Here is a 17953-nt window from a genome sequence, read left to right as displayed (position 1 = left end):
ATAATTAAAAAAGACTAACAAAATAGAAATAGAATTTAGTTTTTATGCTTATTTTATTTCTAAATCATTATTTTTATTTTTAATACTTTAAATCTCTGCCTTATTTATTTATTTCATTTAGACTTAGTGTATTCATGTAAAAACATTAAAAATTAATATATTACGTAATATTTCAGGCACTTGGGTGGAGCAGCAATAAAAAAAATACCAGCCCACTGCTGCCGAGATGCAGGGTTTGAATCTCAGTGGTGCTATCGACCAGTCGAGCATCTGCATGGACATGATTGGTTAATGTCTAAGGGTTCGATCCCCAGGCGGGGCGGTCCGGGTCCTTTCTGTGTGGAGTTTGCATGTTCTCCCTGTGTCTGTGTGGGTTTCCTCCGGGAGCCATAGATGTGCAAGTGAGGTGAATTAGAGGTACAAAATTGTCCCTGACTGAGTTAGACAATAAACTTATGAAATGATGAATCTTGTGTCACAAGTAGCTACCGTTTCTTTTATAAATGCAACAAAAGTGTGTAAAACATGACGTTAAAATCTTAATAAATAAATAATGTCCAAGGGGGGATGGCCAAAACAGCCTAGTCACTAGTCAGTGTGCTCTCAATGCTGGTCCCAAGCCCAGATATAAATAGAAAGGTTGCGCCAGGAAGGGCATCCGGCGTAAAAACTGTCCTGTATGTTCCTCAGGGAGCTCCGGTTTCCTCCCATGTGAATATGTGTGTGTGTGTGTGTGTGTGTGTGTATGTGTGTCTGCCCTGCTATGGACTGGCGCCCCGTCCAGGGTGTTATTATGTGCCTTGCGCCCATTGAAAAGCTGGGATAGCTCTAGTCCCCCCCCACCCACACACACACACACACGCAACCCTAATTGGATGAGCGGTTAAGAAAGAGTTGTATTAAAAACCATTTAATTCAATGTCAAAACCATTTAATTCAATCATATGTGTTCTAGTTTTTTTCCCGGCCTTTGTTGGGAGAGTATGCGTGCCTGATGGCCGGATGAAACCTGATGTTTTGTGTAGGGTTACATGTAGGGGAACAATCGCTTTGTTTTTAATTGTTTACTTTTGTAAAATGTCTGACCTTTACATCCAGTTGCTCTGCTGCAGTGACACATTTGTATTTACGTATATACACAACAGCAGAGGTCATGGCTTATTAATTCATAATTACAACATTATACAAAGCTTGATGTGAATGTTAGAATTCATCCCATAAATCAAACTAAACATTTGTAAAATGAAAGTCCTAAACTGAATTTTTACAGATTTACGTTATAATAAAAACAGGCTGGACTAGTAGGAGTGATTGAAATGAGAACTGTATGACCCGTATAGGAGTGTGTTTAGCATACAGACAGGATAGAGGTGTTAAAAAGGTACTGGCTAATATACATACTGCCTCATCGTTTATCCTGGTCAGGGTCACGGGGTGGAAACTATACACTGTACAATCTGTTGAATTGATGTGTTCCAGCAACAACAGTTGCTAACAGGTGTAATAAATCATTTACATATATAAGAAAATTATATGCTTTTAGCTTTGCAGCAACAGTTTAGGGAAGGTCCTTTCCTGTTCCAGCATGACTCTTCAAGGGGTGCTGGAGCCTATCCCAGCTTTTCAATAGGTGCAAAGCACCCTGGACGGGGTGCCAGTCCATCGCAGAAACACATACACACACCCATTCACCTACAGGGCAATTCAGTGTCTCCAATCAACCTGACTGCATGTTTTTGTACTGTGGTAGGAAACCGGAGCTCCCGGAGGAAACCCATGCAGACACAGAGAGAACATGCAAACTCCACACAGAAAGGACTCGGACCGCCCCGCCTGGGGATTGAACCCAGGACCTGCTTGCTGTGAGGTGACAGTGCTACCCATCGACCCACCGTGCCAACCATGATGTCAAACTATTATTAATTAATTAATTAATTTATTTTTATCTGATGCAGAAATGACAAAAAGGTGTAAAATAATTAATTTATTAAATTATTTCAAAGAAAAAAGGGACCGTTCTGTCATTAACTCGTCAAATGTACGTACTTTAAAATGAAGCTGCTTTTAAACTCCAGTGTTCGAGTCCTGTGCGTGACTTTTACGAACAACATTCCTCACTCATTGATTCATCTGGTTTGTCTGAACTATTTAAAGCCAACGTCGTTGTTCGTCCTTTCTTGGTGATGTTTGGTAATTCTATTATATTCTAATTCTGCGGTTGTGGTCATTGTGCCCGTGGCTTTAGAAACACCCCTGCCAATTATTCGAGGTTTCCCACCCAACCCCCACGTCTGGGCCGACCGAAGCCCTGCGTTATACCTTTCATGGTCCCAGCATGCCACTGCAGTTTCGACTCTTTTAACACGCTATGAGTCAAATTTCAAACGAAGACGAGGTCCTACAGGTACAATGGCAGTGTAGGTGTTTGATATTAGCTCTAGTAACTCTACCCGTCTCTGCACAACTGAAACCTGAGAGCGCGCTCACGGGAAACACTTGCCCAGTTCGGTTACGATGTCTGCTTGACAGAATAAAGACAGGAGGAGACCCTGCTGATTCCAGGTCTCATCGCCTCGGGCTGTGAGAAGCCGCTGACAGCAGGATTGTAGAATTTATGGAGGGAGTTAGTCACGGTTCGGGAAAAAGAGAATCGGTTTGACGCAGGAAATTATCCAGGAAAGTTCAGAAGCACCGTGACTATCTGTTACTCTTTGAAGGTTTTGGAAACACAGGTGAAATATGGGCTGTGAACGCAGCTTTTTACAGGTCATCCTTTCTTTGATGTTGCTGAGAAGATCGCTGGTTTAAATAAAGAAACGTCACTGCAGGACGGTCGGTCGGGTTATTATTTAAGACACTGTAATGCCATTGTTTTAATACAAATTTCAGCTTAATAATCACAATAAAATCCAACATACAGAAATTTTAACACCCTTTCTAGGGCGGCACGGTGGCTCGGTGGGTAGCACTGTTGCCACACAGCAAGAAGGTCCTGGGTTTGATTCCCAAGTGGAATGGTCCAGGTCCTTAGTGTCTGTGTGGGTTTCCTCCGAGAGCTCTGGTTACCTCCCACAGTACAAATACATGCAAGTGAGGTAAATTGGAAATGCAAAATTGTCCTGATTTTTAATTGATATTAAAAACTTGAACTGATGAATCTTGAGTAACTAGTAATTTGGGACAGTGGTGGCCTAGTGTGTAGGGCTCTAGGGTATCAACTAAAAGGTTGAGTGGTCAAATCCCAGCTCTGCCATGCAGACACTGTTGGGCCCTTAAACAAGGCCCTTAACCCTCTCTGCTACAGGGGCGCCATACAATGACTTCCAAACAAGCTGGGATATGCGAAGAAATAATTTCGTTGTACTGTACACCTGTATATGTATATATGACAAATAAAGACGTTCTATTTTATTCTAATTACCTGTCCTGTCATGAATGTAACCAAAATGTGTAAAACATGATGTTAAAATCCTAATAAATAAATAAATAATAGCACTTTTTCTAACTAGTTCAGAAGTTCTTACACTGTTTAGACCAAGTACCACCCTTGATCAGACCAAATCCTTGAAGTACCACCTACAGGGGTTGGACAAAAGAACTGAAACACCTGTCATTTTAGTGTGGTAGGTTTCATGGCTAAATTGGACCAGTCTGGTGGCCAATCTTCATTAATTGCACATTGCACCAGTAAGAGCAGAGTGTGAAGGTTCAATTAGCAGGGTAAGAGCACAGTTTTGCTCAAAATATTGCAATGCACACAACATTATGGGTGACATACCAGAGTTCAAAAGAGGACAAATTGTTGGTGCACGTCTTGCTGGCGCATCTGTGACCAAGACAGCAAGTCTTTGTGATGTATCAAGAGCCACGGTATCCAGGGTAATGTCAGCATACCACCAAGAAGGACAAACCACATCCAACAGGATTAACTGTGGACGCAAGAGGAAGCTGTCTGAAAGGGATGTTCGGGTGCTAACCCGGATTGTATCCAAAAAACATAAAACCACGGCTGCCCAAATCATGGCAGAATTAAATGTGCACCTCAACTCTCCTGTTTCCACCAGAACTGTCCGTCGGGAGCTCCACAGGGTCAATATACACGGCCGGGCTGCTATAGCCAAACCTTTGGTCACTCGTGCCAATGCCAAACGTCGGTTTCAATGGTGCAAGGAGCGCAAATCTTGGGCTGTGGACAATGTGAAACATGTATTGTTCTCTGATGAGTCCACCTTTACTGTTTTCCCCACATCCGGGAGAGTTACGGTGTGGAGAAGCCCCAAAGAAGCGTACCACCCAGACTGTTGCATGCCCAGAGTGAAGCATGGGGGTGGATCAGTGATGGTTTGGGCTGCCATATCATGGCATTCCCTTGGCCCAATACTTGTGCTAGATGGGCGCGTCACTGCCAAGGACTACCGAACCATTCTGGAGGACCATGTGCATCCAATGGCGGTGCCGTGTATCAGGATGACAATGCACCAATACACACAGCAAGACTGGTGAAAGATTGGTTTGATGAACATGAAAGTGAAGTTGAACATCTCCCATGGCCTGCACAGTCACCAGATCTAAATATTATTGAGCCACTTTGGGGTGTTTTGGAGAAGCGAGTCAGGAAACGTTTTCCTCCACCAGCATCACGTAGTGACCTGGCCACTATCCTGCAAGAAGAATGGCTTAAAATCCCTCTGACCACTGTGCAGGACTTGTATATGTCATTTCCAAGACGAATTGACGCTGTATTGGCCGCAAAAGGAGGCCCTACACCATACTAATAAATTATTGTGGTCTAAAACCAGGTGTTTCAGTTATTTTGTCCAACCCCTGTATGTGTCACCTTACAGGAACACACAGTAAGCCAATAACACATGTACACTCGGTTTCAACTTGTAGTTCTGTATCATTCTTCCTTCTCCATTTAATAAACTAATCTTTAACTTTTATAACTCACAGGCAATAAATCTAGCAGTGCTGTTTGTGTCAGGATTAATATGAGATAGATAAATAGACGGATGGACAGACGGACAGATAGACAGATAGATCTAGGCCCCTTTTGCCCCTCGAACCCAGGCCCCTTTTGCTGTGATGTCACATGATAACCAATGTCACATGATAAGCAATGTCACATGATAAGCAATTCTCATTCTCAACCGGGGTATCTAATTCTTCAGGTATTATTCTTCCTGGTATCAGTTCCCTTTAGCCATTATGTATATAAGAATTTAAATTATTACTTTATACTTCAACCTGGTCCTGTTTTGGATATCCCCATAAAGCTGCTTTTGGACTATGTGCCTTGTGAAAAATACCATACAAATAAATGTAACTTTGAACAATTGCTAACAAGTATAATTATGTAGAGGAAACTATATGCCTAGGGAAGGCGTTTTATGTTTCAGCATGACTGTGTAGCTCTATAAAGACATAAAGAAAACTTGGTTTAAAGAAGCTCCTATGTCCTCTGCCCCATAGAACAGATCTGGAATGATCTGGCTCTTTTGACTAAATGGGCACAAATTCCCACATACATACTTCAAAGACTCGTGATAAGTCTTCTCAGAAAAGTGGCTCTTTTTATAGCTAAATAAATCACACAGAGATCACTTTGTTTTAATGTACTCTGTTTTTAAAACAGGTAGTCAAACATGTGTCCGAATACTTTTGGCCATACAGTGTATGTAACCTGGGAGAGGTGAAACTGACACCATCATGACTCCCCTCCTCCTCCTCCTCCTCCTCCTCACTGCTCCTGTAACAGCCACCATACAGGTAGAATTATTACCTGAGCCCGGAGCGTTTGTTGTTCCTAAAACAGAATGTGATCCGAGTGTTAGAGGAGACGTTAAATCTAAATCCTTGACGCCTTTCTTCTGCTTCTGTTTTACATTCTAAAGTCTTTTCATTTCCTTCTTAGGAATGTTAATAATACACTATCAAATACCCCCGTGCTTTCAGGTCTCACAGTTTTATACGCTACGTTTGAAGCTGAAAACACTGTCGCAGTACTGAACGTTCACTTCAGGAATTTAAATCTGCAAGAACTGTCGCCTCATAGCAAGAAGGGCCTGGGTTCGATATCCCGACCGGGCGGCCAGGGTCCTCGTATCCTTGCAAAAGCAGGCTCCGTTTTCCTCCCACAGGTGCCCAACTGGCACTACTAAAAACTGGCAGCAGTGTCTGACCTCTCTGAATCTATTAACTGAATAAACACAAATTCCCACAGACACACTCTAAAGTCTTGTAGAAAGGTTTCCCACAAGAGTGGATGATATTAAAGCTACAAAGGAAAGAGGGAGCAATTCAATATACATGCTTATGCTTTTGGAATGGTCAGGTGTCCCAATACTTTTGTCCCTATGTTGTATGACTGAAGGGGGGTGGTCAAAGCCCCTCAACCCCTTGATGGTCTTGCGCCCATTGTTTCCAGGTACCACTGTCTCCTCACAGCAAGGAGGGCCTGGGTTTGATTCTCTGGCCTTTCTGTGTGAAGTTTGCATGTTCTCCCTGTGTCTGTTTGGGTTTCCTCCCAGAAGTCTAAAGATGTGCAGTCAGGCCAACTGGTGCTACTATAAAAAGTGTGTTTTGGATTGTGAGCCAGACCTTCTTTTTCAACAGCAGTGCCTGACCTCTTTGAATCTATTAACTGAATGGACACAAATTCCCACAGGCACACTCTAAAGTCTTGAGGATGGTCAAAGCCCCTCAACCCCTTGATGGTCCTGCACCCAGTGTTCTAGGTAAACCAGACCCACCGTGACCCTGACCAGGATAAAGTGGTGGAAAAATACAAATGAAATGAAACTATTAGACTGCTGCACCTCCACCCTATGGTGAAAAACACTACATTGCAAAAATATGTGGACACGTGACTACAAGCTGGTTGGAAAACCAATTTCAAACCATGTGATTGTTTTAGCAGATCACCTATATCAATATAATCATATTTAAATCTACTACTTTACTGAAACCATACAAGTACTCGCTAACAGTAAATAATAGCAATTAGCACGTCTCTCTTTGCTTGTTGCCATGTTAGCATTAGCTGAACAACTGTACAGTCCAAAGAGCTAAAATTCCTCTCTTTATCGTCCCGGTGAGCTTAAGATAGGCAGGTGCAGAGCATCACATTGCTACAGCCAGCAAAATCCCTCTCTCAGCTAATGAAAGGTTGTGGGGGTCAAACCCCCGCTGTATAGAAGAGACTACGACCCTATAAACTTAGCAGCCTCCCACCAACCCCCAGCACCCTTTCCTCCCTCACACATTAGCGTCATTGTTTGGGTTTATTTCAGGGAGGTGGGAAACACAAGCTCCACTCTTATTGACACGGCTAGGCTATTGTTAACCGGCATTGTGCTGCGGGCAGGACCAAACAAAAGGGGAGAGCGTAATGAGATGGAAGACAAGCGAGCCGGTCCCGTCAGACTCGGCAGAGTACAGTTACAGCAGGCAGAGTAATGAATAGTGGAGCGGTGACACCATGCAGGGAAGAGGAAGGACGCTATCGGGATAGGATGGAGTTATTGTGTTAGTTAGCATGGATGTGATATTTAATATGTTCAGCTGAAATGTGTAGTGTGTGTATCCTTGCCAAAGCTGTGACCATGTTAGGAGTGTGAGAAAAACATCCTTAGTAGGGAAAACCTAGTTAGCTGCCTTGCTGTCTTACTGCCTACATACAGCTGCCTCAGTAGAGAGGATTCTTATAAGTCATCGACTTATAAGGCAGGTTATTCGAAAGCACTACTTAGACAGCGATTCCATCAGTTTTCACTTACTAAGCTAACAGTTAGCATCATGCCATTCAAACCAATGGGATGAGGTGGCACAACGCGATAATATGTCACTAACGTCTCCCTCTGTGTATCCCGAAAACGGTTAAATTCACCGACAAACTCGAATTTGCTAATAAAAACACTTGTGCAAGTTTATACAAATTAAACATCAATAATAATTTATTTAAGTTTTATTTACGGTTTCTCCGCACCGTCCACCATGTTTTTTATTTCTACGTGAGAAAAGTTGAGCCGCACTGAATGCTGGGATTGCCTTCGCCGCTAAGGCAGCATCGGATGCTCCCTCGTTATTGAGTCAAAATAGCGTTTAAATTTTAAGATACCTTAGTAGTGAGCATATTAAGGCATCTAGGATTTCGAACGGCCCTCTTCTCGGGAGCGCGCGTAAGATGACGGAAAATGCGTCTATGTAGAGGGTGCACTAGGTTTTCGAACACACCCATCCTCTCATTGATTTAAATATTGTAACCTAAAAATATAGTTAAAATTTTATTCTGTATTTTCTGATATCAAATTTAATCAAATAACTTTTATTGTCATGTCACATTGGGTCTGAAAACCTAGTGAGCTGCCTTGCTCTCTTACTGCCTACATAGGCAGCTGCCTCAGTAGAGATGATTCTAGTAAGATATTGACTTGCACTATGTAGACAGAGATTCCATCAGTTTTGTACAAGATATGAATTATATACACCGTTGAGGCATAACATTATGACCACCTTCATAATATTGTGTTGGTCCCCCTTTTGCTGCCCCATACACAACAAACTGTGATGCTCTGTGTATTCTGACACCTTTCTATCAGAACCAGCATGAACTTCTTCAGCAATTTGAGCTACAGTAGCTCTTCTGTTGGATTGGACCACACGTGCATCAATGAGCCTTGGCCGCCCATGACCCTGTCGCCAGTTTACCACCCCACAAGAGCTGCAGTTTTGGAGATGCTCTGACCCAGTCGTCTAGCCATCACAATCAAACTCGCTCAGATCCTCACGCTCATCCATTTTTCCTGCTTCTAACATCAACTTTGAGGATAAAATGTTCACCTGCTGCCTAATATATCCCCCCCACTAACAGGTGCCGTGATGAAGAGATAATCAGTGTTATTCACTTCACCTGTCAGTGCTCATAATGTTATGCCTGGTCTGTGTATATAGTAGTATGTGTGCAGGTCTGGTGGATATAGTTCAAGCGAGTTAAGTGCAGAAGGGGTTGCATGGGGTGTGTATTGATATTATGCCAGGTCAAAAATATCAATTTATTAACCTCTATAAGCTGGAAAACCTGTATGTCTACAATAAAATAAAATGAACGCACTGATGTGAAAGATTTAAATCAAATCATAGAAGGTGTTGACGTTGCCTCCTTAATCTTCTCCATTAATCTTCTTAAACCACCAAAAGCAACAATTTTTGATGTGGGTGATGGATAACTTTGCATATATAAATATAAATAAGTAAATACATGAAAACGTCTTGTTCTCACCTCTTTTTTTACCTCATTGTGTAAAGTTAAGTTTTGTTTACTGCTCAAAAGTCATTCAGTGTAAAATATTAACTTCATACTAAAAGAATGACGTACTAAATGACATAAACAGTAAAGCATAAATATGTTTTTGTATCTCTATATACTATTATGTTTTTTTTTAGCTGTAACTGCTCATTGTTCTGTTAAAGTCACACAGTACAAACAAAACCACTAAACCACATCAGAGCTGCAGGACCGCACCTTCATATTTGGGATGGACTCGTAGTGAATGGGCTCCGAACTTGATGAGGATGGGAATGTCGTACCCCTGACGCACCCACTCCACCACTTGCATCGGAGCCGAGGAACCTTCAACGGGAAGTGTGAGGGGGCATTTTAACGTAGCCGAGCCCCCCTGCTTCACCAGTACTGTGTTAACCACACCTGCACCATCTAATACAGACGGGAAATTAAATAAGGGTTAGTTCAGTAACTTTTAACACCAAGATTCATAAAGATTTTTTATTCAGACACACAGTCAAAACCATCATGAATGAATTCTACATTTATTACAGATTCTTTCATATGAATTAGTTTCATGTTTAATTTTTGTTACAGGAAGTGATGTTGATGTGCAGCATGCATTCATATCTGGTGTATACTGATCACTAGATTGATTTCACCCGGTTAGTTTAAAAGTGAATGAATCAATTTTAACAATTTAAATTTAGTTTTTTATTTGAATTTAAGTTCTAGAAGATACGAAAAATGATTATTAATAGATTAAATAATAAAAAACAGTATATAATAAAACAATGCCTTTAGAATGAACTAAAACAACTACTTTGGTAAAGAAAAAAGTAAAAAGAAAATAATAATACAATAATAATAATGATAATGATAATATTAGTTTTATAATAATAACAATAATAATAATAATAGTATTAATAATAATAATAATAATAATAATAATAATAATAATAATAATAATGAATAATAATAATATTAGGGTTATAATAATAATAATAATAATAATAATAGGTTTATAATAATAATAATAATAATAACCCTAATAATAATAATAGTAACAATAACAATAATAATAATAGGGTTATTATAATAATAATAATAATAACAATAGGGTTATAATAATAATAATAATAATAATAATAATAATAATAATAATAATAATAATAATAATAACCCTCACTCTTCTTCCAGAATTCTAAAATCATTTATCTGTTGCTTTTAACTCTCTTGCTTTTGACTGGGCTTTCTCTGTGTCATGGAACAGCGTGCCACTTTTTATTAGGACGTCCCCCACAACCGATAGTTTTAAATCTAACTTAAAGACCTTGGGTTTTAGTATAGTTATATTTACATTAATATATTTATTCTGTTAATATCTGTCTTTAATTACTATTTTATTTTACTGATTTTTTTTTTTTAATCATAGTTCTGATTTTACTGTACCGTGCCATGGACGAGACTCGACATTTTCATATTTTTTTTGTTCCATATTTAATTTTTTTTATTCAGTTTTTATAATGTCGATGGTTTTATAAATCTGGACTATAATACTGGTAAATAAAAAGTTTTAAAAGTTTATTTCTGCTTTGTTTCTTGTACAGCCCTTTTAGTTTGTAACTTTTGCGTTAATTTTATAAAACAATTAAAATATTCATCAGATTTAAGCTTTCACACACTAAAATGATTTTATTAGTACAAGATTAGCACTAAATAAAAGGAAAATCCCACTAATTTAAAGTGCAGCTACTCTAGAATTTACTAACATTTTATTATAATTTAAGTATGTGTGTTTGTGTGTGTGTGTGTGTGTGGTCCAGTAGATCTACTCACCCAGTAGAGAGAGCAGGGCAGTAATTATGAGTGCAGGTAGATGAAGCTGCTTCAGTTCCATGGCAGACGTTCAGAAACACTCAGACATGACATTACCTGCAACAAACATCAAGTCTTGGTATTAAAAATAATCTTTAAGCATCAGCGCCTAAACCCGAGACTTCTTTGAAGATCAGACCAACTACTGAGTTCAAGACCAGAATCATCACGGTTTCAACAGGTTACATCAAGATTCTCGACTGATGGGAGTCCAATAAGCGTCCGTTGTTCTCTATAACTTTGATCTCTGAAATTGACCGTGGGCTTCTCCTGGCTACCCCATCTATAACAGTTCCGAATATTCTTAAAGACTATATTTCCTTTGAGCTAAAACATGCAGAAGGTGGACTGGCTCTTAACCTAGATGTAACTAACTAGGGCAGTGATAGCTCAGTGGTTAAGGTACTGGACTAGTAAACAGAAGGTTGCCGGTTCAAGCCCCGCACCCACCAAGTTGCCACTGTTGGGTCCCTGAGCAAGGCCCTTAACCCTCAATTGCTCATCGTGTTCAGCTCATTGTGTAAGTCGCTTTGGATAAAAGCGTCCGCTAAATGCTGAAAATGTAAGTGAGTAAATCAATTTAAAGAGAGTGAGTAAATCACCCTGTTTAGCGTGTATTCCTGACTTCCAGCAACTGACCCAGTGTTTCCAAATAGGTTAGACCCACTGTATCCCTGATCAGTTCTTAGTTTTAGTGGAATTTTTTTGGATTTTGTGTTTGTAGATGGAACAAAATCTTCAATCAGGATTAAATGAATCCACTTAAATTTGTATTAAACTTTTTATTTTAATCCATTATTATACTTTTTCATTTAGGTGTAGTTTTTCACTTCATTTGATTACATTATTCAATTCTATGTAACAATATGACTGCATGGACCTGTTAGTAATGGGTGTGGCCAAAACAACTGATCTTAATAATTATGATGGGTGTCCAGGTACTTTTGCTGATAGATTGTATAAAGCAGTTATGTACAGTCGATTAAAAAAGCACTGTTTTATGACCGTTTCCAGCAGAGCCTTAATGATCTTTATATACAACAGTCTACAGTGTAAAAAGTCTCTGGACACAGTCACTATATACCTTATGGACAGATGACCTCACATTTTCCAATAACATACTTGGGATAGAGATCTAGTAGTACCTAGACTCTTGTGTATTGTGGAACATAAACACTCATCTTATCTGAGGTTAAAGACATTTCCAGGTGATTTTTATTGTGATATCGTTATGAGTAGGATTGTTCCAAGTTCTTTCCATTTAGAGATAATGGCTTTTACAGTAGACATGGACTTGTAATTATTTTCCTTTCTAGATTTTAAAGGTTTTTTATTAGCTTTTAGCTCCACTGTATGTGTTCTAACTGTGCAACACACTTGAAAGACCTGCAGATATATGGACTCCCTCAACCTGTACACACTATAAATAATTAATTACTTATGATCGTATTTCGATTCCTGGTAGTGCGGATATATGCTGCTGTGGTGACGACATGATGAATACAACACGGCTAATCCTGCACTTAGTTGTGCAAACACAATACTAAGTGCTTTTCATGTTCAGCTGCACAATAGTAATGGCAGCTTAGAGCTTTTATTAATTACCAGGGTAAATAAAATAAGAAATTTTTCTCAGAATTACTGAAACACTTGGAGGAATGTAAGCAGCCGATGGGCTTTCGCTTCTGTGGGCAGTGGCACTTTGTTTTCTGGTTTGTTTTGCTTGCTGTTTTGCTTCATGCAAAACCCTGATGGGACACAAAATGCCGAGCTGTGGAGTGCAGGAACAGAGTCGCATTAGCTCGGATAAATAAAGGACATGAAAAGGTTTTGAGAACACAGAACAGACGGCGATGTCTCTGGCTCATGTCTAAGCCAAAAATCCTCACAGCCCTGAAAATCAAAGAAAGCTAACATCCCCGTAGACATCTTGCTGTTAAGATATAATCCTGATTGGCTCAGGAATTTCCCCTGGCTAATAGATCAATCAACCTAAAGTGGATCTTTTGCTTGTGGTGTTGAAAGACGTGTGATGAAACTAAGTTTTACAAAAAGTTTTACCCACATTCTCTTTGTTATTGCAAATTTGTCAGCACTGTACTTATATTACTTAAAGCCCAGTTAATTAAGTTTCCAGGCAATCAAATCATAGATCTGGCTAATGAAATTGATGGATTCACTTGGCTGTTAAGTTAGCGAGGGATAGATAGATAGATAGATAGATAGATAGATAGATAGATAGATAGATAGATAGATAGATAGATAGATAGATAGATAGATAGATAGATAGACAGACAGACAGACAGACAGACAGACAGACAGACAGACAGACAGACAGACAGACAAATTCAGACATGCAGTCAGGTTAACTGAAGCTACTAAAAATTGCCCTAAGTGTGTGTGTGTGTGTGTTTGCCCTGATGGACTAGCAACCTGTCTGGGGTGTTTGCCTTGGTGTTTCACTCAATGAATCAGACCCACTGAGACCCTGACCAGGATAAAGCATGGGTAAAACTGAGAATAATTAAACAATTTATAAAGGAAGGGTTCATTTGAGAAGTTTGAAAGTCGTCATAGTTTAAAATGTTGTAGACATAAAATGATGCCAATTTACATAATTAATATATCTTAATCTTTATATCTACTAAGTACCGTATATCTTTACTAACAAACAAAAATATCAATCAAGGAAATGTAGACACACAAAAAACTTTTTTTAGGATAGAAGTGATCTGGTTAAAATCTATGATTCACTGGTGTATCAGCTTTTTCATGTTTTAATAATCCACCTTATAAGCACGGTGGATGTGGATTCTGTGTGAAGTTAAAAATGCCAAGTTTTATCATTTATTTCCACGTTTCTTTGTAAAAACTCTTGTAAGTGTTTCTACACCTCTTGATTAACTTTTCATATAAGACAGAAGTTGTAAAAAAAGTGATTGGACACCCTGTAAACCGTTTATTACTAACGGATCTAAAAATCATTTTAATGGTTTACTTTATGTTCATGGTGATTGCACAACCATTTAAAACAAATATCTTTAAATAGAAAGCTAAACTTCACATGGAAATAGTTATTAGGGTTTTTACACAAATGTATAACATTTAATTGTGCAAACACCAACTCTGTGATACATCCTGAAGGGTTTTTATTTAATTGGAAACTCAGATTTAACTGATGTTATTGTACAGATGAATCTTCATAGAGTCACGGGGTTTATAGCACCATGTAAGGTCAAAGTCCCGCAGACAAACAGTATCTGTTTGATGGTGTGCTGCTAAAGATCAAGCGAAATCCCAACAACTCGCAGAACCACAGAACAAAGGTTGCACTGGGTGTGTATGTCACAGGTTTCTTCATCAGTCCGGTTTCTCTCAGCATGAATGTTAGAGCTCCACCGAGTCCTCTAATGAAAAATGTTTTCTGACTTCAAACATTTCACCACAAGACGCCTCTATAGACAAAGCCTGAGAGATAAAAGCCATGACAATATTCCACTGTCATCCCACTGCTTTAGACATGTCGCAATTGTTGTAATTGTTTGCTTTTATATTTACATACAGGGCAGCTGCACCACCTACCTAATTTATTTTACACCTACTAATTTTTTTACTTTGGAATCCAAAAATGTATAAAATGTCACCCTTACTGCTTTGAACATGTGTTTGAATAAAGAAGGTAAAGTGAAACACAGTACCTCTAAAGCAAAGGTTGCCACATGTGTAATTTATGTACTTTTCCAGTCAGCCAGTCATTTGACAGTAGCCAAAATGCATAAAATCATTTAGACATGAGCCTCTGGTCAAGAGCTGCAGTTATTGCTCACATTAAACATCTATAAAGATAAAAATCTGATCTGAGTGACTTTGTCTGTACCATGATTATCAGTGCCAGCCGTGTTGGTTTTAGTTTGACAGAAACCACGGACCTCTTGGGAGTTGTACGCACAACAATATTTAGTCACAAAAATATCCAGTGAGCAGCAGTTCTGCAGATTGAAAATGCCTAGTTCATAAGAGATAAGAGGAACAGCCTAACAGACTACTGTAACTACTTTGGGTTCTACTTCTGTCAGCCAAAAACAGGATTCTGGGGCTATAATGGACCCCAGCTACCCAATCAGGGTCTAGATCAGGGTTGCCTGATCTAATGTTTGTTGTTTTTTAGCATTTTAAAGTCATATTTTACACTTTGGTTAGATTCATGACAGGAAAAATTTGGATTTCTGGCTGCAGCATGCAAATGGTATTAGTCACAACCTGCTTTGTGTCAACAGTTCATGCTAATGGCTGTGATGTAATGGTATAGGGAATGTTTACTTTGCACACATTGGGCCCCCTAATGCCAATCGAGTATTGTTTGAATGCCACAGCCTGTCTGAGTAGTGTTGCTAACCATATGCGTCCCTTTATGGCCACAATCTTATCTTACCATCTTATAATGGCAACTTTCAACTTGATAAAGGGCCATCTGAAACTGGTTCCATGAACATGACAATAAGTCAGAGCAGAAATTTTCAGCTGATAAATCTGCAAACGATTATTTAATGGTGTCACATAACGGGCCAAAACCTCAATGAATGTTTCCAAGTGAGTCTGTACTGCAAGTAAGAGATTACATAGATATTTGTGGTTGTTTAGCTTTCCTAAATTGTATGCACCTTGTTAATCTAAAATAAAAACAGGGGATTGATTTTAGCCAGCTGTTTTAGTCTAATGCCCCAGCCTCAAATGTTAACCACATTAAAAGACAACCACACAAAGAAAAGCAAACGATTACACACAACTACAAAAGCAAAGTGCATACATAACATAATGTTCTAGAATGCTTCCCTCGGATCTGCTTGACAATTCGTTTGGATAAATTTCCATATAATGTCATTAAATGCTGCCATTTCTATTGTAAGTCAGTGAGAAATATAATGGATTTATAACGTCCAACTACTAGGGCTCTCTTGATACACCTGACCAGCAAAATGTTGCCCAATATAAGGTTAGGCATTATAAATAATAGACAGACTTCATATTAGCACACAGTCGATCATAAATCACTTTGATTAGCCTGGTACCCTCCACCATTGTTTCCAGTTTTATTGCTTTAGGACCCCATTGTGTTTCACAGAGCTCCCCCACATAGATCTCAACACTGAGACCTTGCTGACCAAGTCTGCTGAGTCTAGGGCCACTAAAGTTTAGTACAACAGGCACATAAGACGAAAAGGGCAGAAAAAACAAAGCCTGTTAGTTCTGTGTTTACACATAAACACCGGCGCTAACCCATGCTGAGTAGCAAGTTAGCGCTAGCTATTAGCCGTGTTCATCCGCAGAGGAGAGGAAACAGACGGATGACATTCAAGCCCCACAGGCAGGTTCAGAAATCCTGTGACCTGATCATAAATTTAATCATGACCCGAACAGGCAAGCCATTGATTAGCGGAGGTCTGGAACACTAACCCATTTCCAGTGCCAGTTTCATCTGGCCCTTCATGACCCAAACAGATGCCACAGCCAGATGGACAAGAAGAAGCGTCCCTAACATCGTCCACTCATTATAAAGATTAGTGGATGGAGATTACTTATTCTTGGTACTTTGTAGAACAGATGTGTACAGCAGCAGTTATAATTCTGTATTAGTGTCTAGACGATCCGAGTAAGCCAGGGTTAAGTGCTTAAGAACGACATCTAATCCCTACTGCCCAGTTCTGTGCGATTGAATTCTGACCTGGAAGCTGTTGGTTTAATTACATTTTCAGTGGTGAGCTTGTCACAACGGTACATTTAAAATCATGTCGTTTCTACATCAGTAAAAAAGGATTTTTGCCCAGCAGAGAAGTGGTTAAATATATTTTTATGAAATATATTTTAATGTATAATTTTTATTATAGGTGTGTGTGTGTGTCTGTGCGTGTGTGTGTGTTTGCCCTGATGGACTGGCAACTTGTCCGGGGTGTTTGCCTTACATTTCACCCAATGAATCAGACCCACTGAGACCCTGACCAGGACAAAGTGAGTAAAACAGACAAGAAATAAAAAATTTATAAAGAAAGAGTTTATTTGATTAATTTGAAAGCCGTCATAGTTTAAAATGATGCCAATTTACAGTGTCTGAATATTTACGAACAGAAATACCAATCAAGGATAGAAGTGATCTGGTTTCAATCTTTGATTCACTGGTGTATCAGATTATGTTATAATAATCCACTTTATAAGTACACTGAGCTTTTTAATGTGGATTCTGTGTGATGTTAAAAATGCCAAGTTTTATCATTTATTTCCATATTTAAATATATTTTTATTTTTTAAAAATGTTAATTATTTATTTTATTTATTTATTTCCTATTTGGAATGAACTGAAAACCTGTGAGTCCAATCCTGACTACAGTCATTAAGAACTCAAGCTTGACCTAAAATTCTGAGTCGATTCCATCTGTGATCCATATCCATCTGTATACCCTGGCATGTTAAAATGAGGAAGACAGCTGTAGCCTAGTGGTTAAGGTACTGCTTCAGCAATCAAAAGGCTGCCGGTTCAAGCCCCACCACAACCAGGTTGTCACTGTTGGGCTCTTGAGCAAGGCCTGTAACCCTCAATTGCTTATAAAAGTGTCTGCTAAATGCAGAAAATGTAAATATATTTTATTAATATTTGCAGAATGTGGCATAATTTCATGCTGAATCGTGTTATGTTCCATCCCATCACAACTACTCAACTTTGTACCAATTGAAATGTGTAGGAGTGGTTTTAGGAGCTTTTTAGTCTCACAGTTAAAGACAAAACTACATGTACAGTAG

At 39.1% G+C, this 17953-nt stretch overlaps 1 protein-coding gene across 1 annotated transcript in view; it reads right to left on the bottom strand.

Moving 5' to 3' along the window:
- The window catches only part of igsf9a (immunoglobulin superfamily, member 9a), a 31863-nt gene extending 20680 nt beyond the window's left edge, over positions 1 to 11183 (bottom strand). The window contains exons 1-2 of the mRNA XM_063014704.1: positions 11123 to 11183; positions 9524 to 9715 (exon numbers count right to left, since the gene is read on the bottom strand). Of these exons, the coding sequence (XP_062870774.1) occupies positions 9524 to 9715; positions 11123 to 11183 (253 nt within the window). The remainder of the gene's footprint in view (positions 1 to 9523; positions 9716 to 11122) is intronic.
- Positions 11184 to 17953: the final 6770 nt, after the last annotated feature.

The sequence above is a fragment of the Trichomycterus rosablanca genome, chromosome 18 (genome assembly GCF_030014385.1).
Source record: "Trichomycterus rosablanca isolate fTriRos1 chromosome 18, fTriRos1.hap1, whole genome shotgun sequence".
Lineage (NCBI taxonomy): Eukaryota > Metazoa > Chordata > Actinopteri > Siluriformes > Trichomycteridae > Trichomycterus > Trichomycterus rosablanca.
Note: the sequence above shows the minus strand (reverse complement) of the source record. Positions and strands in the feature narration are given on the sequence as shown.